Source organism: Melanotaenia boesemani, chromosome 6 (assembly GCF_017639745.1).
Source record: "Melanotaenia boesemani isolate fMelBoe1 chromosome 6, fMelBoe1.pri, whole genome shotgun sequence".
In the NCBI taxonomy this organism is placed as follows: Eukaryota; Metazoa; Chordata; class Actinopteri; order Atheriniformes; family Melanotaeniidae; genus Melanotaenia; species Melanotaenia boesemani.
Genome location: NC_055687.1, coordinates 11,775,145 through 11,798,385, shown reverse-complemented (window position 1 = coordinate 11,798,385; position 23,241 = coordinate 11,775,145). Strand labels below are relative to the sequence as shown.

At 37.8% G+C, this 23,241-nt stretch overlaps 1 protein-coding gene across 3 annotated transcripts in view; it reads right to left on the bottom strand.

Annotated features, from left to right (window-relative positions):
* Positions 1-23,241, bottom strand: part of LOC121641598 (sialic acid-binding Ig-like lectin 5) — a 61,023-nt gene that overhangs the window by 11,749 nt on the left and 26,033 nt on the right. For 2 of the 3 annotated variants that reach the window (XM_041987826.1, XM_041987827.1), the window contains exons 5-10: positions 22,816-23,118; positions 21,639-21,914; positions 21,073-21,348; positions 16,155-16,430; positions 15,588-15,863; positions 3,672-3,947 (exon numbers count right to left, since the gene is read on the bottom strand). In XM_041987826.1, the coding sequence (XP_041843760.1) occupies positions 3,672-3,947; positions 15,588-15,863; positions 16,155-16,430; positions 21,073-21,348; positions 21,639-21,914; positions 22,816-23,118 (1,683 nt within the window). Of the gene's footprint in view, positions 1-3,671; positions 3,948-11,835; positions 13,870-14,824; positions 14,889-14,972; positions 15,085-15,214; positions 15,500-15,587; positions 15,864-16,154; positions 16,431-21,072; positions 21,349-21,638; positions 21,915-22,815; positions 23,119-23,241 lie in introns of those variants that run through there. The other variant, XM_041987828.1, reaches the window with a different exon arrangement.

Genomic DNA, 23,241 nt, shown 5'->3' with positions numbered 1-23,241 from the left:
ATCACAGCATGACTATCTATGTAATCTTTGCTTGCTATGGTCAGTCATTATTTCAAGATGGGATTATGTCAAAGATTATGTTAAAATCACATTAACACTACAATGCAAATAAAAGTGGTATATTTTTGCAGTTTTTCTAAAACAAACAAACAAAAAGTTTAGCAATAATAATTGAACACATTAAAAATTGGAGCAGATTTATCCAAATAATGTATAAAATAACAATATAAGTAAACTTGCTTGACAAAAAAATGCATCACACATAATAAAAAGGAACTTGCAACTCCTTATCTTCACTGTACATAAGTAACCCACAGCTCTGTTGTGGTGTTTCATGCAGCTTGGTAAAAAAACAAAAAAAAAAAAAACACACACACACATCTGTAGCATGTTGCTTCCACATGGGGGTGACATAAAAAAATATATAAAACATTTAAGCTGTGGGCTGGTCTTGCTTATGTTAAACCTTTATTTGCCTTTCTACAGAAAGGATAGAAGTCAGTCAGGACAAAGGTTTAATTTGTGGTGGAATGAAACTAAATATTAAAAATAACGAGGATCATCTTTTGGAGCTGTAAATTGTATTTTTACTACAACTACTTAAAACAGGAGAAATTAGCTTTTCCCCTGTTAGTTTTTTTTTATTATTTTTTTTTTTATTTTCATGTTTATCCTCTTTGTGATAAAAATGTCATCAGCCTACTTCTTGCACAAGCTACATTTAAACCAAGCAAATCATCCTCTGCATGGTTCAACTCCTGAGGGCCATGTTGCTTCCTTCTTAGAAGCACCTATCCAGTTGCAATATATAGTAGATGTCTAAATATAGTCTGTCACTCAGCACGTGCTAAAAGCAAAAATATCTACACTATGTGCACACTTGCAATATTATTCCTGTGCTATTTGCTCAAGAATATTGGATTTGTCTCTCCTTTAAATGGCTGCCAGATCTGATTTTATGACTAGTTAAAGAGGGAAAAAAGCTAATTGCAAAACCTCTATATTACAATTACTCAAGACTTTTGCAGCTGGAAATCACTGATGGATTGAACCATCTTGATGAATGTACTGGACTATTTAGATGACTTATTTTATTCCTTGCTGATCTGTAATGTCTTTGTATCTGTAATGTCTTTGTTTTATGTAAAGCACTTTGAATTGTCCTGTACATGAAATGTGCTATACAAATAAAATAAAACTGCCTTTATCAGATAATCATCTTATCCATTGAAAAGGATCTTTTAAATGGTGAAGTGGAAACTTAAATAACAGGTTATCCTAAAACATCTAAAGCAAAACTATATTTTGTCTCTTTGAAAAGAGGTGACAGAAGTGGGATCACACCACACATGAACATTTATGTAATAAAGATTTAAAAAACAAAAAGTCCATCCTTCTGTCTGTGCTGATTAATTTAACTGCAACGTGTACTGGAATATAAAGACTGTATATAAATGAACGTATGAATATTTCAGGAATCTCAGTTTACAATTTTTTCTTTGAACATAGCAGCCAGGTGGTAGCTGGTGAGAGTTGAGTCACTAATGCAATCTGTCCATCACATCTGACCACAGTCCTCAAATCTCATCCATTAGATCTTTTACATTGGAGTACACCGCCTCCTCTGCCTCTTTCTCCTCTTCTGTGACAAAATGTTGTACCTCCTCACCTTCCTCCATCATCACCTCCTCCTCTTTGTCCTCCAATATTTCACCTTCCTTTCCACCATTTTCTTCTTCATTCTCTCTTCTATCTGTCTTAATTTCAGCATATTCTGTCTTTGTGTTGTCTTGCTCCTTTCTTGCCTCCCTGGGATTCTTGGTTTTCAACAAGGAAAGGTCAATGCTAGCATACACCACTTCTCTTGGCCCAGAGTTGGGCTCAGAAACGGATTTCTCTGCTACCACAGCCCCATTCTCAAGTACCTCTTGGATGCAAGTCTGATCTTCTCCTGCTTGTCCGTCATATATCTGTTAGGGAAAAAGAAATGAGAAAATGGGACAGCTGCTGCATTAAGCACAACACTGAGTGTATCATTATAAAAATTCTGTGGTATGTTCACTGCACACTACAGATTTATTCAGTTTAAGTCAGCTTCATTTCTCATGTGCCAATTCAAGATTCTGCTCTTCTTAAACTCAGATTTGTGTCTTTGATTGTATGACTTGAAAATCAGTTTAAGGCAAGATTTAAGTCTCTTCTGTCATATCACACTTTAACTGCTTTGCTAAGTAACAATAAAGAAAATATGGTCATTAAAGCCTACATGATACTGATGAGAAAATAAAAGTATTTCAAGTTCGCAAAAAAACTTTCAACTCTTTTTAGTGAGTTATAATGGCTAAAATTAATACTGCAGAGAAGAAAATCCCTAACATGCTTGCATAAGTCATCTCATTCAAATGAAATCTTAAATAAAGTCCAGTTACGATGATGCTGATAAACTCAGCAGCCTTCAGATTCTGACAAATTCTGCAGCCTCCTCTACAATCCAAACCTCGCCCACTTTTACTACTTCCTTTGTATTGATGATTTGTTCATGATTTAATATATGTGCTGCGGCTGTGTTTGCTGACAGATGATTTTTTTTCTTACAGAGCACTTGCTCTTGTTTAGACACCGTGGAGGCATCTTAAAGAGGAGGGCTAATTATGTTGCTTCTCTGCTGACTGTGGGCAGTTCTATGTTTGCGACTGGAAACTGATCTAAGTTGTCCCAAAATAGATTACTGCAACGCACGATTGTAATTTTAACAATGATCAAACAAAGTTGTCTAATCTCGCAAGCACTGAGGACACATGTGATGTCTTAGACTATGGCACTAATATATTGCCTGAACTTATTTCAAACAAATCATATTATATTATATTTACTTTATGATAAAATACTAATTGATTAAAAAACTTACCAATAGATCATTTCTAGTCATCTCCAGAGTGTCATCCAAATTTCCAGAGCTCTTCTGTTGTTTTCTGCAGAGAAATTATTGCATAAAAAAATAAAAAATAAAAATGTGCTGTATGCATACTCTATATGTTACCTTTAAGGAGGTATACCTGAAGCATTTCATGGTCAAACAGCAAGTGGAGGCTGTAAGGACAACCCCAATCAGAAAAGCAATGACGATTTCCAGCCAGGGTGCTTTTTCTAGAATATTTCTGGATTCATCTGTTATTATGGGAACCAAAAGACAAAATGTCAAAAGTGCAACTATGATTTTGTTTGAAATAAATATATTTCTGCTGTAGTTTGGTAGCAGTCTAAAGACAGCAGAAGTATTTTAGTGGGGAACATTTACCTTCTTTTTCTGGTATGTTTTGCTGGATGCTGAAGTTTTGTTTAGCTTCCCCATCGTCATTGCTGCTGACACATTCAATAGTCATGTTGTCATGGTGCTTAACTGTTAGGGTCACAGTGCTGTTGACAGTGTAGCCTGACACCATGGTAATAACAGAATACTCTCTGTGATTCTGCAGCAGCGGCCATTTAATGGAGGGTAAAGGAAACCCTTCACTGATGCACACACAGGTCAGGACCACCGACTGATGCACACATCCAGAACCATCCAGGATCTTTGAAAACCCTGCAAACACATAAAAATCACAAAATACACAAGTTAGGATGTAAATGTGGAGAAATTCTTTAATTTCATATTTAAACAGTGTACTTACAAGTTACTGTTACATCAGTTAGCTCCGTTACGGTCGTGTTCAGATGTTTTGCAGTGCAGACGTACTGTCCAGAATCCTCAGCTGTCACATTTGAGATGAAAAGAGTGGCTGGTCTGGTGTCTTTAAAGAGGATGATTTCACTTTGTAGGTTTGTGCTGGAATTCTGTTTAGTCCACATGATGTGTGATGGAGGGAAACTTTCAATGCTGCAGGTGAGATTCAGAGCATCTCCTCTCTTTACAGTTGTTCTGCCAGATATCTGAACTTTCCTTTTATCTGTGGAGCACAAGTTTAGAGGATGGAGATTATAGATCTGAAGTTACTCTATGTTTTTCAAAGTTTGAAAAAAAAGATATCCCATCCATACTGCACAACAGCAGTAGTGGCTTAAAATTACAGGTTGTAATAAATTAAAAAAGCAAAAGCAAATACCACCAAAGGAGGGCACACCTATGCAACCCACTTTAAGGAGCATTAAAAGCCATCCAACCATTTTCTATACCAACTTTTCCAATTCAGGTTCGCAGGGAAGCTGGAGCCTATCCCACCAATTAGCAGGCGAGAGGCAGGGTACACCCTGGACCTGTCGCCATCATAGGGCCAACACAGAGAAACCAACAATCACACTGACATGCTCAAGCTCACATTCACTCCTAGGAAGAATTTAGAGTGACCAAACATGGACGTCCTTGGATGGTATAAGGAAGCTGGAGTACTCAGAGAGAACCCACACATGCACAGGAGGAACATGCAAACTCCAAACATAAAAAAGTCCACTGTTTGAACTTCCTCCCAGCCTCGAACCAGCAACATTCTTGCTGTGAGGCAGGGGTGCACCACACCACCATGCAGCCAGCAGCCAAAAAAGCTGTTTCTGTTAAAAACGGAACTCACAGCACTGCAAACTGTTTCTTGCTGTAATGCTAGTTCCTGTTTTAAAAGAGTCTACTGTGAGTCACTACCTCCATAACAAAAATTAAAAAACTGTTTTACACATGGTCTAAAACACTGCATTTGAAGTTATTACCAGGGCAGTCAAAATCTAAAACATCGTAAGCTGGAGTATGCTACAAGATAACATGGGACTGATGTTTAACTGGCATACATTTGAAAATATGGTGCAGGATTAAGCTTATCACTCTGAACACTAAACACGGCTTTATGACTATTTAACAACATATGTTTTATATTTAATACACACATATAAAGAAATATTGCACCATTGTATTTTTTAGGCCAGGCCAAAAGCATCAAGCAAATTGTACTTACAGATCACTGTTAAGTTGACTTCTTTTGTCATGATGTTGTCCAGATGTTTTACATTGCAGATGTAAAGTCCAGAATCTTCTGCTGTCAAGTTAGAAATGAATAAAGAACAAATTCTTTCCTTCTCCAAGCATGTGGGAGATTTGTTCTGCTGGACAGACAGAGTATCTTTAGTTAGATATGTTGCTGTTCCAGATCTGGTCCAGCTGACAAGTGATGGAGGGAAGCTTTCAACATGGCAGGTCAGATTCAGAGGTTTGCCCTCCTCCACATCTCTGTCCCCATTAATTTTTACTTCTTTCACGTCTAAGAGTGAAAAAAATAAATAACATTATTTATAGTTTTAAATAAATGTCCTGCAGAAACAGTAAAGTTGTTAAATTAAACAAAATTCTTAGGAAAACCGGCATCCATCAAGACATTGAAAGACTCACGTTTCACTTGCAGAGTGACAGTCTCCTCTGTAGTTGTGTCGTCTGTGAAGCTGATCTTACAGGTAACATTGGTGTTGTGGTGTTCAGCTGAAGGGTTAAAGGTCAGAGATGAGCTGTGTCTCTGTGAGACCGCAGTCAGATTCTCAGTGTGGACAGCAGTGATGTTTCCTGGGATGTAAACGTCCTTCTCTCCTGCTCCTCTCCACATCCAGGTGATTTTAGGATGAGAGCTAGAGCAGAGACCAGGAGCAGTGCAGGTCAGTGTGGTCTGCTGTCCCTCTGTCAGTGGAGGAACCATCACTGTGGGCTTCTCCTTTAGATCTGATGGAAATATATTCAATGAGCAATTTGAAGGTCATCGTTTACTTAAATGTGGGATGAAAAGTGACAAGAATATGAAACACTTAAAAATGAAAAGTATGGAGTTTTAAGGTGTTAGCTACAGATTTAAGACCAAGAATTACTTTTTGCTTCATTAAGATGAAAAAAGGAGAAAAACAGACACTCTCTCACACACACACCCACAATGCCCAGAAACCTTGTTTCTTGTTGCTGTAGTTTTCCTACCTGTAACTGAGATGTTTGTTTTTGGTATAAATGTAAATCCATCTGTCCTTCCATTCAACAGACCATTAACTCTGAGCTGGTACCATCCAGAATTAGACGTGAGGAGGTCATTAATCATGATGCTGCAGTTCCTCTGACTCACATCAGGCTCCAGCAGTGACACTCGTCCTTTGAATCCAGACTTAATATTTTCACTGGTTTTGTTTGTGTTGAATATCGCGTCAGACTCACCACATCTTTCTTTATTTTGCCCACATTTATACCAAACTATGTGTTGGGGTGTGAAACCATCACCAGTAGTGAAATTACATGGAATCACAGCACAGAGTCCAGCTTCTGCTCTTATTGGTCCATCCATTAGAGTGATACAGAATCCTTTGTCACAGTGTGGGTATGTCCAGAGAGGAGCTCCTGTTAATGCAGATTTAGGGAGAAAAGCATATTATCTGACAATGTCACAAACAAACATGTAAATATAATTTGAATCTCTGCAGTGGTACAAGATGATTAAGAACATGTATGAGGTACCTGTGTCAGCACTGCTGCCTCTCACAGACACAAACACAGTGATCCAGAAGAAGACAAACATCCTGGTTTGATGCTGGACACTTTCTCTCATTTTAGGACAAACTTTATTGCAGAATATGCAGGAAAAATACAGAAAGTGAATCAATAGAAATTCCACACTTGACATCAGTCATGAAACACAGGATGTTGGCACATTAAATAAAAAAAAAATAAAATATAAAAATAAAGGAATAATAGCACATTTTACCAAGAGCCGGGACTACTGGCTGACTTTAAAGAACTTTGTGGAAGAAACGCTCTTCTCTCAAGATAAATTATCTTTACTTAAACGATCATGACATAACTCAACATCTTTAGTAACACAATAAATATAAAAAAAAAAAACAATTTCTAACAAGTAAAAATCCTTCACCTTTCAACTCACTCCTCCGTGTCATAAACACTCGGTTGGCAGTGATATATGATAAATTACCCCGATAAGACAATAACTTTTAGTTGACGATTAGAACTGAATTTAAAGTTTTTTACCTCTTTTATGTTGCTCTCGTTCTCTTCGTTTCCTTCACAGACTTTCTTCTGTGAAGTTTCTCTTCCTCTCCTCACTTTTCTATTTCTTCTCTCTTCATGTAACAGCAAGATTTCAGGAAGTTTGTCGGCCCACCAGATAAAGAAAAAAGAAAAAAGTTACTCGTCCGAGACAGACTGTGGTAATTTTTACTCTACAGTTTGTATATTATATAACACATCTCATGTATAATGATTTATCTAATAATATAAAAAAATCAAACATTTCTATAAATCATATAAAACTTTCATTAATTATGAAAAATGTGATGTTATTATGCTGATGTGAAGTTCTACAGTTTTCATGTAGATGTGTTTTATTTATTATTTTTTATAGCTTGTTTGTGGATGTCTTGAACAATTCATCAAACATACAATGTTACTGTATTTATTGTCACCACTGTGCTGTTACTGCTTAATGTCTGCATGAAATAAACCTGTAGATTTTCATGTTGACAAGAAGACACTCAAACAGCTGAAGTACTTTAAATACAGATTTAAATATGAAACGTTTTCTGCATTTCCCTTTTTTCAACCACATGCAGTCTCCTTTGAGTCACTTCTGTTCATTTGAGTTTTTTCTATGATTTACAAAGTGCTGTCGGTTTCAGTAAAGTAGAGTTTGAACCATCGTGTGCTTCTTCAGATTCAACATGTCAAAAACAAATGTTAAATCAATACTTACATTTCCTTAAGCAATTTTTAATCAAAATGATTTCTCTTAAATGTTCAGTGGAATGATTAATTGGTTCATTTATTAACTGTACCACAAGTCTTAAAGCTGCTTTAGTAACATTTTTCATGTCCTAAACTTTAACAGGCTGACAGCTGGAACACGTATGGACAGACTGCAAGCCTCTTAAGGGGATTGATTTCATGGTGTGTTTGTTGGAAAACACCGTGCAATACTTTATAGCCACTTGATACAGATTTTTTTCTTGGTTCTGTTCAGTTCAATGACGTTTGCATAACTTGAATGGACGTGAGAATATATTTAGTCACAGTTAGTAATTCTGTCTAAATACTAAAACTCTGGGTGAGTACAATATGTATATTTACATTTTTACAAAATGAAACATGTCCCTTTAAGTAAGCAGCTAGTTTTATAAAGCTGAAAGATAATCAATAACTCAATAACTTTATACACCATAGGAAAGCATATTTATTTCTTTTCAAAGTTTCACATTTGTCATGAAAATGAATTTGTGAGATGAGCAGCAGAGTTGAGTGTGTGGGTGGGGTCCATGATAAACCACACGGCTTATTCTGTTATTATTGCTGTTATTAGATTGTTTAAGTCGGAATGAACAAGACACATTGGTAATTTAACAATTTATTAGTTTAACAATCAGGGGTCTCAGCAGGAAGTGGAAAAACTATACACAAACACAACAGCTTGGAAACTCCACCTCATGGTGGCCACCAGCTCGGTCGTACACTGCAATAGGATGGCATCCCAGTCTTCAACCAGTATTTGTCGCAAGTCAGCCAACATGGTTGTGTTGGTCACTCAGCACGCCCGAACTGATGACACAGGTGTAGTATCTCATAAACTCTGCTCTGTGGGCGGAGAGGATTGTCAGGTAGGAGGATAGAGATCAGTCCCAATCTGTGGAGATTGACTCCAGAGTCTCATCCTGATACTGTATCTCTCTGCGTTAAAACTGTATCTAATGATGGTAAGCCTTGTTTTACTAGCCCATACCATCACACTTCCTCCACCAAGGAGGAAGATATATTTTTCTGCCTCTTTTTTGCAATTAGACTGTTTGGTAGCTGAAAATGATCCAAAGCATTAGGAGTAACTACCATCGTAAACAAGCTGCTTTTATCATTCCTGGCATTTTAACTTGTTTTATTTTTCTCCCAAAATCAGACAATCATCTCGTACTTTAAAAAGCACATTTTGACAAAGTGGAAACAAGCAAACACATCAGGATTTTGAAGAGGTGAAAAAATATGTTCTAAAAACTGCATTTTCTGTCTCTGAATATCACAGCAGTGGGAGCCCATCTGGTTCCACCTTTCACACACCAACAGTCATGAAAGAAATTAATAAAAAGAACAGATGAAAATAATTTAGGAGTTAACAATCATATACTGTCCATCTTCCAGTCCATTTTGCAACATGTTGAATTTATTTTTGCTTGAACATGGCAGCCAGGTGGTAAAACCTGTTAGGAGTTCAGTCACTAAAGCGATACAATCCATCCATCACATCTGACGAGAGAAGAAGAGCTGACCTCAGCTACCTGAACAATGCAGACAGTCCTCAAATCTCATCCATTAAATCCTTTACATTGGAGTAAACCACCTCCTCTGCTTCTTTCTCCTCTTCTGTAACTTGATGTTGTGCGTCCTCACCTTCTTCTCCCATCACTTCCTCCTCTTTGTCCTCAAAAATTTCCCCTTCTTCTCCACCATTTTCTTCGTTTTTCTGTCTTCTTTCTGTCTTAATTTCAGCATAATGTGTCTCTGTGTTGTCTTGCTCCTTTCTTGCCTCCCTGGGATTCCTTGTTTTCAACAAGGAGAAGTCAATGCTAGCATACACCACTTCTCATGGCCCAGATCTGGGTCCAGGAGTAGCTTTCTCTGCTACCACAGCTCCATACTCAGGTACCTCTTGGATGTGAATCTCATCTTTTCCCTGTCCATCATATCTCTGTTAGGTACAAAAATGAGAAGATATGACAGCAATTACAACAAGCACATTGAGTTTACCTTTAAAAAAGTTACCCTGTGGTATGTTCACTGGGCGCTGGTGGGTATTAAATGTATTTGTGTTTGTATTATGTCAATTCAGGTTTTATCTATATTCTGTTGCTCTTGAATTTAATTAGAGTTTTAATCTCAGTCAAAGGCCACCTTGAAATTTTCTACTCTTTTAAGCAACAATCACTTAATCTGCTCTTTTTTGTGGTTATTAAAAGAACATTCTGTCTTAATATGAGATATTTCTGATTGTATCTGCTGCATATAGTAGTACTAAAATGTTTTTGGGAGTGCTGTGCTCTGTTGTACACTCATTTTTAAAGTGATACACTTGGTTGTAAATATTCATATGGTGGGATTCATATAATAATAAACCTTCTTTATCTACAAATGAGCAACTGATTGCTTCTGAACATGAACAGAGATCCTGCAGTTTGGTCCCTTGAGCATGTCAAGACACACAGTCTTATAGTTTAGTGACTAAAAGGGGAAGCGAAATATCTTATATAAAGAATCTGATATTGGTGAGTCTGAAGGTTGGTCAGTAATGTTATTTACTGAGAGCCAGGCCATAATTCAACCTCCTCATAAAACTAATCATTAGTCTATAATACAAAGCGAAAACACAAATGAATACACTAATGTAGAAAATGTACATTAATAAAAGATATGTAGCAATGAGGCATGCATCTAAAGGTGCTTCTTGTTAGAGAAGCATTCCCACAGAACAACTCTGCTATATGAAAGAGTTGTGTGCTCCTCCTGGGAAGAGGGAGAAACACATTCAGGAAGTTGCAGAGGACATTAATGGAGTGTTATTTATGCAGTAGAAGGAATGGAACTGGCTTTAAAGCGTGCTTAAAGACATACGTGTGCAGTCTGTTGATGGTTTTAGGAAGATCAGGAATGGAATGAAATCCCTTGTTGACTTGTTCTTCAATGAATTAAATAAATTAAAAGCTACTTTTATTTTTGCTCTGAAGGAAATTATAATGTTATTGCACTATTTGCAGTATCTTGAACTTCATTTCGGATGAAAAAATGTTTTGAGTCATCAAAAGTTAGCACGACAAATCTGACAAACTGAACATCAGAAAATAACACAAATGTTCATTTTGTTCAAACATGTGAGCATTTAAAAATTCGTTACTGGACTCCTGAGTGTAAAATTATTTCTTTTGACCAGGTTATAAACATTTTCTAAATGTCATCATTTTTTGTCAGTGTGGGGACAGTCTTTGGTTTATTAATGATTTTGGTTTATGAAACAAAGTCTTAATTTAACAGCTCCTAATTTGGTAACATCTAATTCTCGCTGAAAACTTCCTGTTCACAATTTAAGATATTGAGATGACAACTATGTTTAGTGTGTGTGTGTGTGTGTGTGTGTGTGGGGGGGGGGGGGGGGGGGGGGGGGTGTTCTATTTATTCTGCATCAGCACTCTGTGCAGATAATTCAGATATAGTGCTGTTATAAAAGTCAACAAGTAAAACAATATTTGCCTTTATGTTTAATCCAAACTACTGCATGTTTTCCAGTTAAAGCAATAACTATGTTTTAAAAATGCTCTCTATGGGCTTTGCTATTTCCTGAACTTATTAGCTTTTTTTTAAAGAGGAAGTAAACTATCACTCGAGAAACAACAAATCATTAGAGATAGAGAAGCATGCTCAACAAAAGTATCAAGAAATAAAAGAAAGCTGAAATAAACATTTTCTATCTCAGTACAGTTTGGTTTGTGTCTCTATCTTTCAAATCTACAAGAAAACTTCAAAAACCTTTTTTTTGTGTGTGTTTGGAAACATTTTTACAAAACTTTGGAAAACACCCTGACAATTTATACTGCTGCAGTTGCCTTAGTACTTTGAAACGTATGCTAACATAATATACAGGATAACACTAACTCTTTATATAAATATGTGTGCAAATATTAGATGACTAAAAAAAATTAAATATAACCTTGCTACATACTTTTCTGTATTCATCACATTCACAGCCTTGTTTCTGTACTTCACTGTGAACACAGGTTGCAGGTGTGTGTTCTTAAACTAAATGACAAACCTAAATTTTCACCCAATGACGGTGCAAGATATGCAGTTTGAGAAGAATAAAAAAAGATTTATTTTACATTGAATTATGTATACTTCATTTCCAGACAGTATGCATAGTAAACATTCACTTCTAGAAGCAGACATTGTTTTGAGTCTGTCTATAAACGTAACCTGGCCACTGGCAGGTTGTACGTCACTTCCTGCTGAGTCTGAATGAGCTGTCTGATGTGCTGTTTATTTTCTTCCTTCCCACAGTAAAGTTAATATCAAAGCACTTTACAAACAGTATAAATTCTCATAGGTTTACATTGGAAAATATTAAAATCCCCATCACAGCATGACTATCTATGTAATCTTTGCTTGCTATGGTCAGTCATTATTTCAAGATGGGATTATGTCAAAGGTTATGTTTAAATCACATTAACACTACAATGCAAATAAAAGTGGTATATTTTTGCAGTTTTTCTAAAACAAACAAAAAAAAAGTTTAGCAATAATAATTGAACACATTAAAAATTGGAGCAGTTTTATCCAAATAATGTATAAAATAACAATATAAGTAAACTTGCTTGACAAAAAAATGCATCACACATAATAAAAAGGAACTTGCAACTCCTTATCTTCACTGTACATAAATAACCCACAGCTCTGTTGTGGTGCTTCATGCAGCTTGGTAAAAAAAACACACACGCACATCTGTAGCATGTTGCTTCCACATGGGGGTGACATAAAAAAATTTATAAAACATTTAAAGCTGTGGGCTGGTCTTGCTTATGTTAAACCTTTATTTGCCTTTCTACAGAAAGGATAGAAGTCAGTCAGGACAAAGGTTTAATTTGTGATGGAATGAAACTAAATATTAAAAATAACGAGGATCATCTACTGACTAACTAAAACAGGAGAAATTAGCTTTTCCCCTGTTTATTTTTTTTTTTTTTCATGTTCATCCTCTTTGTGATGAAAATGTCATCAGCCTACTTCTTGCACAAGCTACATTTAAACCAAGCAAATCATCCTCTGCATGGTTTAATGTCTGAGGGCCATGTTGCTTCCTTCTTAGCAGCACCTCTCCGGTTGCAATACATATAGTATATGTCCAAATATAGTCTGTCACTCAGCACGTGCTAAAAGCAAAAATATCTACACTATGTGCACATTTGCACTATTATTCCTGTGTTATTTGCTCAAGAATATTGGATTTGTCTCTCCCTTAAATGGCTGCCAGATCTGATTTTATGACTAGTTAAAGAGGGAAAAAAGCTAATTGCAAAATCTCTATATTACAATTACTCAAGACTTTTGCAGCTGGAAATCACTGATGGATTGAACCATCTTGATGAACATACTGGACTATTTAGATGACCTATTTTATTCCTTCATCAGATAATCATCTTATCCATTGAAAAGGATCTTTTAAATGGTGAAGTGGAAACTTAAATAACAGGTTATCCTAAAACATCTAAAGCAAAACTGTATTTTGTCTCTTTGAAAAGAGGTGACAGAAGTGGGATCACACCACACATGAACATTCATGTAATAAAGATTTAAAAAACAAAAAGTCCATCCCTGAATGTTTCAGGAATCTCAGTTTACAATTTTTTCTTTTGAACATGGCAGCCAGGTGGTAGCTGATGAGAGTTCAGTCACTAATGCAATCCGTCCATCACATCTGACCACAGTCCTCAAATCTCATCCATTAGATCTTTTACATTGGAGTACACCGCCTCCTCTGCCTCTTTCTCCTCTTCTGTGACAAAATGTTGTACCTCCTCACCTTCCTCCATCATCACCTCCTCCTCTTTGTCCTCCAATATTTCACCTTCCTTTCCACCATTTTCTTCTTCATTCTCTCTTCTATCTGTCTTAATTTCAGCATATTCTGTCTTTGTGTTGTCTTGCTCCTTTCTTGCCTCCCTGGGATTCTTGGTTTTCAACAAGGAAAAGTCAATGCTAGCATACACCACTTCTCTTGGCCCAGAGTTGGGCTCAGAAACGGATTTCTCTGCTACCACAGCCCCATTCTCAAGTACCTCATGGATGCAAGTCTGATCTTCTCCTGCTTGTCTGTTATATATCTGTTAGGGAAAAAAAAAATGAGAAAATGGGACAGCGGCTGTATTAAGCACAACATTGAGTGTTTCATTATAAAATTTCTGTGGTATGTTCACTGCACACTACAGATTTATTCAGTTTAAGTCAGCGTCATTTCTCATGTGCCAATTCAAGATTGTGCTCTTCTTAAACTCAGATTTGTGTCAGTGATTGTATGACTTGAAAATCAGTTTAAGGCAAGATTTAAGTCTCTTCTGTCATATCACGCTTTAACTGCTTTGCTAAGTAACAATAAAGGAAATATTGTCATTAAAGCCTACATGATACTGATGAGAAAATAAAAGTATTTCAAGTTTGCAAAAAAACTTTCAACTCTTTTTAGTGAGTTATAATGGCTCAAATTAATACTGCAGAGAAGAAAATCCCTAACATGCTTGCATAAATCATCTCATTCAAATGAAATCTTAAATAAAGTCCAGTTACGATGATGCTGGTAAACTCAGCAGCCTTCAGACTCTGACAAATTCTGCAGCCTCCTCTACAATCCAAACCTCGCCCACTTTTACTACTTCCTTTGTATTGATGATTTGTTCATGATTTAATATATGTGCTGCGGCTGTGTTTGCTGACAGATGATTTTTTTTTTCTTACAGAGCACTTGCTCTTGTTTAGACTCCGTGGAGGCATCTTAAAGAGGAGGGCTAATTATGTTGCTTCTCTGCTGACTGTGGTCAGTTCTCTGTTTGCGACTGGAAAATTATCTAAGTTGTCCCAAAATAGATTACTGCAATGCACGATTGTAATTTTAACAATGATCGAACAAAGTTGTCTAATCTCGCAAGCACTGAGGTTATTAAATAGAGGACACATGTGATGTCTTAGACTATGGCACTAATACTTATTTGAACTTATTTCAAACAAATCATATTATATTATATTTATTTTATGATAAAATACTAATTGATTTAAAAAACTTACCAATGGATCATTTGTAGTCATCTCCAGAGTCTCATCCAAATTTCCAGAGCTCTTCTGTTGTTTTCTGCAGAGAAATTATTGCATGAAAAAATAAAAAATCAAAATGTGCTGTATGCATACTCTATATGCTACCTTTAAGGAGGTATACCTGAAGCATTTCATGGTCAAACAGCAAGTGGAGGCTGTAAGGACAACCCCAATCAGAAAGGCAATGACGATTTCCAGCCTGGGTGCTTTTTCTAGAATATTTCTGGATTCAGCTGTTATTAAGGGAACCAAAAGACAAAATGAAAAAAGTGCAACTATGATTTTGTTTGAAATAAATATATTTATGCTGTAGTTTGGTAGCAGTCAAAAGGTAGCACAAGTATTTTAGTGGAGAACATTTACCTTCTTTTTCTGATAAGTTTTGCTGGATGCTGAAGTTTCGTTTAGCTTCCCCATCGTCATTGCTGCTGACACATTCAATAGTCATGTTGTCATGGTGCTTAACTGTTAGGGTCACAGTACTGTTGACAGTGTAGCCTGACACCATGGTAATAACAGAATACTCTCTGTGATTCTGCAGCAGCGGCCATTTGATGGTGGGTAAAGGAAACCCTTCACTGATGCACACACAGGTCAGGACCGCCGACTGATGCACACATCCAGAACCATTCAGGATCTCTGAAAACCCTGCAAACACATAAAAATCACAAAATACACGAGATAGGATGTAAATGAGGAGAAATTCTTTAATTTCATATTTAAACAGTGTACTTACAAGTTACTGTTACATCAGTTAGCTCCGTTACGGTCGTGTTCAGATGTTTTGCAGTGCAGACGTACTGTCCAGAATCCTCTGCTGTCACATTTGACATGAAAAGAGTGGCTGATCCAGTGTCATTGAGGAGGCTGATTCCACTTTGTAGGTTTGTGCTGGAACTCCGTTTAGTCCACATGATGAGTGATGGAGGGAAACTTTCAATGCTGCAGGTGAGATTCAGAGCATCTCCTTTCTTTACAATTGTTCTGCCAGAGATCTGAACTTTCCTTTTATCTGTGGAGCACAAGTTTACAGGATGGAGATTATAGATCTGAGGTTTCTTTTCTTTTCTTTTTTTTAAATATACTTCTTCGACACTTCTCATTACTTAGTGACTTGCCAAAGTATAAAGGTTGTAATGACACAATAGAAGAAGATTATAGGTTATTATTAAAATAAACAAAACAGAAAAAATAAAGTCAAAAAAGGAAAACCACCAAAACGGAAGAACACATAAAAATCACACATGATGTAGGATGTAAATGTGAAGCAGTGTTAAACTTCATATTTAAACAGTGTACTTACAAGTTACTGTTACATCAGTTAGCTCCGTCATGGTTGTATTGAGATGTTTTGCAGTGCAGACGTACTGTCCAGAATCCTCTGCTGTCACATTTGAGATGACAAGAGTGGCTGATCCAGTGTCATTGAGGAGGCTGATTCCACTTTGTAGGTTTGTGCTGGAACTCTGTTTAGTCCACATGATGAGTGATGGAGGGAAACTTTCAATGCTGCAGGTGAGATTCAGAGCATCTCCTGTCTTTACAGTTGTTCTGCCAGAGATCTGAACTTTCCTTTTATCTGTGGAGCACAAGTTCGCAGGATGGAGATTATAGATCTGAGGTTTCTTTTCTTTTCTTTTTTTTAAATATACTTCTTCGACACTTCTCATTACTTAGTGACTTGCCAAAGTATAAAGGTTGTAATAGCACAAGAGAAGAAGATTATAGGTTATTATTAAAATAAACAAAAGAGAAAAAAAAAGTCAAAAAAGGAAAACCACCAAAATGAAAGAACACATAAAAATCACACATGATGTAGGATGTAAATGTGAAGCAGTGTTAAACTTCATATTTAAACAGTGTAATTCACAACAAAGATAACATGCCATGATGCGTTCAGGGTCCTTGCTGTAGTTTTGCTACTACATCAAGCCTGGACCCAGTAGGATTCCTGTGTTAGTAAGATAAGGAATCGAACACGGTCAGTTTGTGGAGTGAATCAATCTAATCTGTTAACTATACCTTGTATGACTCAGAATACAACAGAGACCAGTGTAAACTTCATAAAGCTAGATGTACTTAATGTTAGATCTCTGTCCAACAAGTCACTGTTAGTTAATGACTTCATCATTTCTCACAGTTTAGATTTTCTTTTTCTGACAGAAACATGGTTAACAGAAGACACAAGTGCTACAGTTCTTAATGAAACAGCACCCCCTCATTTTAGTTTTATGAATAAATGTCGAAACGGGAGGAAAGGGGGAGGAGAAGCTGCCTTATTTAAAGATTCATTCCAGTATAAAGAGCTTTCATTTGCTGATTTTACTTCTTTTGAATATCTTGGTTTTATTTTAAGGGGCATTCCTAAAATCCTATTTCTAATCATCTACAGACGTCCAGGACACTGTGTAAATTTTATTGATGAATTTTCTGAATTATTGTTGGTTATCTCTACTGATTTAACCATTTCATCATAACTGGGGATTTTAATATTCACATAGATAACATGACAGATGGTAATGTCAAGGAATTTTGTTCCATATTGGACATGTCTGGTTTGTGGCAACATGTAAAAGAACCAATTCACATTCGAGGTCACATTCTGGACCTGGTTATTTCAAAGGGTGTTGATATTTCTTCTGTAGCTGTCACTGACTCGCCCTTGTCTGACCATTTTTGTATTTTGTTTGATTTACTGATCACTCAGAATGTTCAACCAACCTGCTTCTCCGTTAGAAAGAGGTACATTAATGAAAGAACAAGTGCTAAGTTTGTGGAGGCCATAGCTGTGTTACCAACAACCAGTGCAGAGTCAGTTGATGAATGTAATGGATGCTGTTGCACCGATAAGAATCAAGAGCACTTTCAGCAAACAGAAAACACCATGGAGAAACACCACTGTGGTTACCAGCCTAAAAAGAGAATGCAGAAAAACTGAGCGGAAATGGTGGAAAAGTAAACTTCAAATTCACTATGAGCTGTACAAACAAAGCCTGCGTAACTATAACAATGAGCTGGTCAAGGCCAGAGAGCTGCATTTATCTGAAATGATTAACAGGAACGTCAACAAGTTTCACTCTGTTTGCTATGATTGAAAAACTGACAAATCCTCCTATACAGATAAGACCAGAGCTCCTTTCCACTGAGAAATGCAACCAATTTGCCAACTTTTTTAGCCAAAAAATTAAAACAATTAGGCAAAATATTAATTCCACACAGTCACACAAGAAAACTAGTCTGTGTCTAAAACCCGGAAATAATTCTAATGTCATGTCGCAATTTAAAATAGTTTATTTATAAGTCCTACAAGAAACAGTTTGGCATTTGAAATCAACAACATGCACTCTGGACATGATACCATTTGACTTTTTAAAAACAGTTTTTACCTCAGTAGAAAGTGATCTTCTACTGATAGTTAACAGCTCACTGGCATCAGGCATTTTTCCCAAGTCACTAAAGATAGCTGCTATTAAGCCTCCTAAAGAAAAGGACTCTAGGTGCCTCTATAATGAACAACTATAGGCCTGTCTCTAACCTTTCTTTTATTTCCAAGGTTATTGAAAAAGTTGTATTTCACCAGCTTCATGACTTTTTAAATGAAAGTGGAAATCTTGATAAATTTCAGTCCGGCTTCCGACCTCATCACAGCACTGAAACAGCTCTGGTCAAAGTGCTAAATGACATTAGGTTGAATACTGATTCTGGTCAAGTATCAGTCCTGGTTCTATTGGATCTCAGTGCTGCGTTTGATACTGTAGATCACAGAATCCTGTTGCACAGGCTGGAAAACTGGGTTGGGCTTTCTAGAGCGGTTCTTAACTGGTTCAGGTCCTATTTGGAAGGTCGGAGTTATTTTGTTACGATCGGCAGCTATGAATCCGAGTGAGTGGCCATGACTTGTGGAGTCCCCCAGGGGTCAGTCCTTGGACCTCTTCTGTTCAACTTGTATATGCTCCCTTTGAGTAAAATATTACAGAACTATCCCATTAATTATCAAAGTTATGCAGATGATACACAACGTTATATGTCTCTGTCACCAGATGACTGCAGTCCAATAGACTTATTGTGTCAGTGTCTGGAGCAAATAAACACCTGGATGAAGGAGAATTTTCTAAAATTAAATGAAAACAAAACTGAGATTATTCTGTTTGGTAGCAAAGAGAAGAGGGTAAGCATTGGCAAACACCTGGAGACTCGGGCTCTTAAAATCACCAACCAAGTTCGTAACCTGGGAGTGTTGATAGACTCAGACCTGACTTTCAGCAGCCACATCAAAGCTGTCACTAAGACAGCTTTTTACCAGCTCAGAAACATCAACAGAATTAAAAGTTTAGTCTCCCAGAAAGACCAAGAGAAACTCATCCATGCATTCATCTCCAGTAGGCTGAATTACTGTAATGGTCTTTTAACAGGACTTCCTAAAAAGAGCATTAAACATCTGCAGCTCATTCAAAACGCTGCTGCTAGAGTTTTAACCAGGACACACACTACACATAGGGCACTGTGGGGCGGGTGGAGGCGGTGGGTTTGGCTGGGGGGTCCCCATTGCGGGATCCCCCGGTGGACCCCTGTGACTGCCCGCCCCACTAGATTTTAATCACAACCTAGACATCAATATACATTTAGGGCCTCGGGGGGATGGGCGCATGGGCTGTGGGTGGGCGGAAAGGAGCCACCGAGGTGGCCCTTCCTCCATCCCCTCCCTTTGTGACCTCTCTCCCCCCGATTTGAATGGGTAAGGGTTGGGGTAAAGAGGGACATGTTCTTGTCCCAGGGGTGCCTAGCCTTGGTGTTGGGTTGGCGTGGCCCACGGGGGTTTTGCCTGGGGTGGTCGGGCCCCGTCGGGTTCCTGGGTGGGGCTTTGCTGGGGGGAAAGGGTGGCCCTTGGGCCTGTGGGGCACCTGCCCTCCATGCGGCCCGCGCCGCAGCGCCCGGCGCCCACTGGGCCTGCTCGCCATCACCCTGGGCTGCCCGGTGCCCCTGCCCCGTCGCGCCGGGGGTTCCGGTCTGGGGACCCCTCTGCTCTGGTCCGGGTGGGCCGCTGCTCTGTCTGCTTTGGCTGTCCCGGGCTTGGTACTCTGTGGATCTGCTTGGCCTTTGGGGCCTCGGGCTCCCCCCGTCCCCCGCTGATGCTTCGGGGTGCGGCGTGATCGCGGCCCCCTTGCGGGTACACATTTCCTCCCTGTTGCATGGCCACACATGCATATTAACACGTGCATGCTCACAAACGTGCTCGTCTCTCCATCCGCTTCTCACAAGATATAGCTGATGTTTGTGTGTTGGTCTGCAGGTACGTTTGATGACTATTGTAATTTTTTATACTATCAACATTCTATCTTTCTTTTGGTATCATGTAGTACTGTGGTAGTTTATGTTGTTGTTTTTTTTTTTGTGATATGTTCTGGGCAGCATAGACAACTGTTATTTCCACATTTTAATCCTGTCCTTTTCTTCCCATTTTTTTTTTTTTTTTTTTTTTTTTCTCTCTCTCTCTCTTCCTCTATCTCCCTGTCAGGTTCGGCACTGACATATAAGACTAAAGAAAATAAGATTACAATAAAAATAATAAAAATATCAAGGGCAGCCATGTATATAACATGTCTCCCTTGGTAGAGCAAATCTGTCAAGCAAAATATGGCACACAGACCACCGTTCTGTATGTTAGGATGCTGGACAGGACAGGACTAAGAGATCTGAAAACATCACACCAGTTTTAAATCTTTACACTGGCTTCCAGTCAGTCACAGAATAGATTTTAAACCCTTCTGCTTGTTTACAAATCCCAAAATGGTTTAGGCCCAGAATACATCTGTGATATGTTCAGAGAATATAAACCTAGCAGAGCTCTTAGATCCAAAGACTAGTCAACTAGTCCAGACCAGAGTCCAGACTAAACATGGAGAAGCAACATTTAGCTGTTATGCTGCAAACAAGTGGAACAAACTGCCAGTGGAGATTAAACTTTCCCCAAATGCAGACATTTTTAAATCCAGGTTAAAAACATTTCTTTTCTCATGCGCCTATGCATAAAATCTTCATGGTAACTTTTTTAACGTATCTTGCTTTTAATCATTTTAATGTATTTTATTATTTTATTGTGATTATGTGTTGATGCCTTTTACTATTCTAAATATCTATAATGTCTTTGTTTCATGTAAAGCACTTTGAATTGTCCTGTACATGAAATGTGCTATACAAATAAACTGCCTTGCCTTACTTACAAGTTACTGTTACATCAGCTAGCTCCGTTACGGTCGTGTTCAGATGTTTTGCAGTGCAGACGTACTGTCCAGAATCCTCTGCTGTCACATTTGAGATGAAAAAAGTGGCTGATCCAGTGTCATTGAGGAGGCTGATTCCACTTTGTAGGTTTGTGCTGGAATTCTGTTTAGTCCACATGATGAGTGATGGAGGGAAACTTTCAATGCTGCAGGTGAGATTCAGAGCATCTCCTGTCTTTACAGTTGTTCTGCCAGAGATCTGAACTTTCCTTTTATCTGTGGAACACAAGTTTACAGGATGGAGATTATAGATCTGAGGTTTTTTTTCTTTTAATTTTTTAAATGTACTTCTTCGACACTTCTCATTACTTAGTGACTTGCCAAAGTATAAAGGTTGTAATGACACAATAGAAGAAGATTATAGGTTATTATTAAAATAAACAAAACAGAAAAAATAAAGTCAAAAAAGGAAAACCACCAAAACGGAAGAACACATAAAAATCACACATGATGTAGGATGTAAATGTGAAGCAGTGTTAAACTTCATATTTAAACAGTGTACTTACAAGTTACTGTTACATCAGTTAGCTCCGTCATGGTTGTATTGAGATGTTTTGCAGTGCAGACGTACTGTCCAGAATCCTCTGCTGTCACATTTGAGATGACAAGAGTGGCTGATCCAGTGTCATTGAGGAGGCTGATTCCACTTTGTAGGTTTGTGCTGGAACTCTGTTTAGTCCACATGATGAGTGATGGAGGGAAACTTTCAATGCTGCAGGTGAGATTCAGAGCATCTCCTGTCTTTACAGTTGTTCTGCCAGAGATCTGAACTTTCCTTTTATCTGTGGAGCACAAGTTCGCAGGATGGAGATTATAGATCTGAGGTTTCTTTATGTTTTTCAAAGTTTGAAAAAAATCCATACTGCACAACAGCAGTAGTAGCTTAAAATTACAGGTTGTAATTAATGAAAAAGAAAAAGAAAAAAAAAAAAAAAACACCAAAGGAGGGCACACTTATGCAACCCACTTTAAGGAGCATTAAAAGCCATACACCCTGGACCGGTCGCCATCATAGGGCCAACACAGAGAGACCAACAACCACACTGACATGTTCACGCTCACATTCATTCCTAGGAAGAATTTAGAGCGACCAAACATGCACGTCCTTGGATGGTAGAAGGAAGCTGGAGTACTCAGAGAGAACCCACACATGCACAGGAGGAACATGCAAACTCCACACAAAAAGGCCACTGTTTGAACTTCCTCCCAGCCTCGAGCCAGCAACCTTCTTGCTGTGAGGCAGGGGCGCAACACACCACCATGCAGCCAGTAGCCTAAAAAAGCTGTTTCTGTTAAAACAGGAACTCACAGCACTGCAAACTGTTTCTTGCTGTAATGCTAGTTCCTGTTATAAAAGACTCTACTGTGAGTCACCGCCTGCATAACAAAAATCAAAAACAGTTTTACACATGGTCTAAAACACTGCTTTTGAAGTTATTACCAGGGGAGTCAAAGTCTAACACATCGTAAGCTGGAGTGTGCTACAAGATAACATGGGACTGATGTTCAGCTGGCATACATTTGAAAATATCGTGCAGGATTAAGCTTATCACTCTGAACACTAAACTCGGCTTTATAACTATTTAACAACATATGTTTTATATTTGATACACACATATAAAGAAATATTGCATCATTGTATTTTTTAGGCCAGGCCAAAAGCATCAAGCAAAACATACTTACAGATCACTGTTATGTTGACTTCTTTAGTCATGGTGTTGTTCAGATGTTTTACATTGCAGATGTAAAGTCCAGAATCTTCTGCTGTCAAGTTAGAAATGAATAAAGAACAAATTCTTTCCTTCTCCAAGCAGGTGGGAGATTTGTTCTGCTGGACAGACAGAGTATCTTTAGTTAGATATGTTGCTGTTCCAGATCTGGTCCAGCTGACAAGTGATGGAGGGAAGCTTTCAACATGGCAGGTCAGATTCAGAGGCTTGCCCTCCTCCACATCTCTATCCCCATTAATTTTTACTTCTTTCACATCTAAGAGAGAAAAAAATAAATAACATTATTTATAGCTTTAAAGGTCCCATATTATACACTTTATTCCCAATCTGAGACCATTCATTAATATCTAAATGAAATATTTCCGCCATGGTATGGACA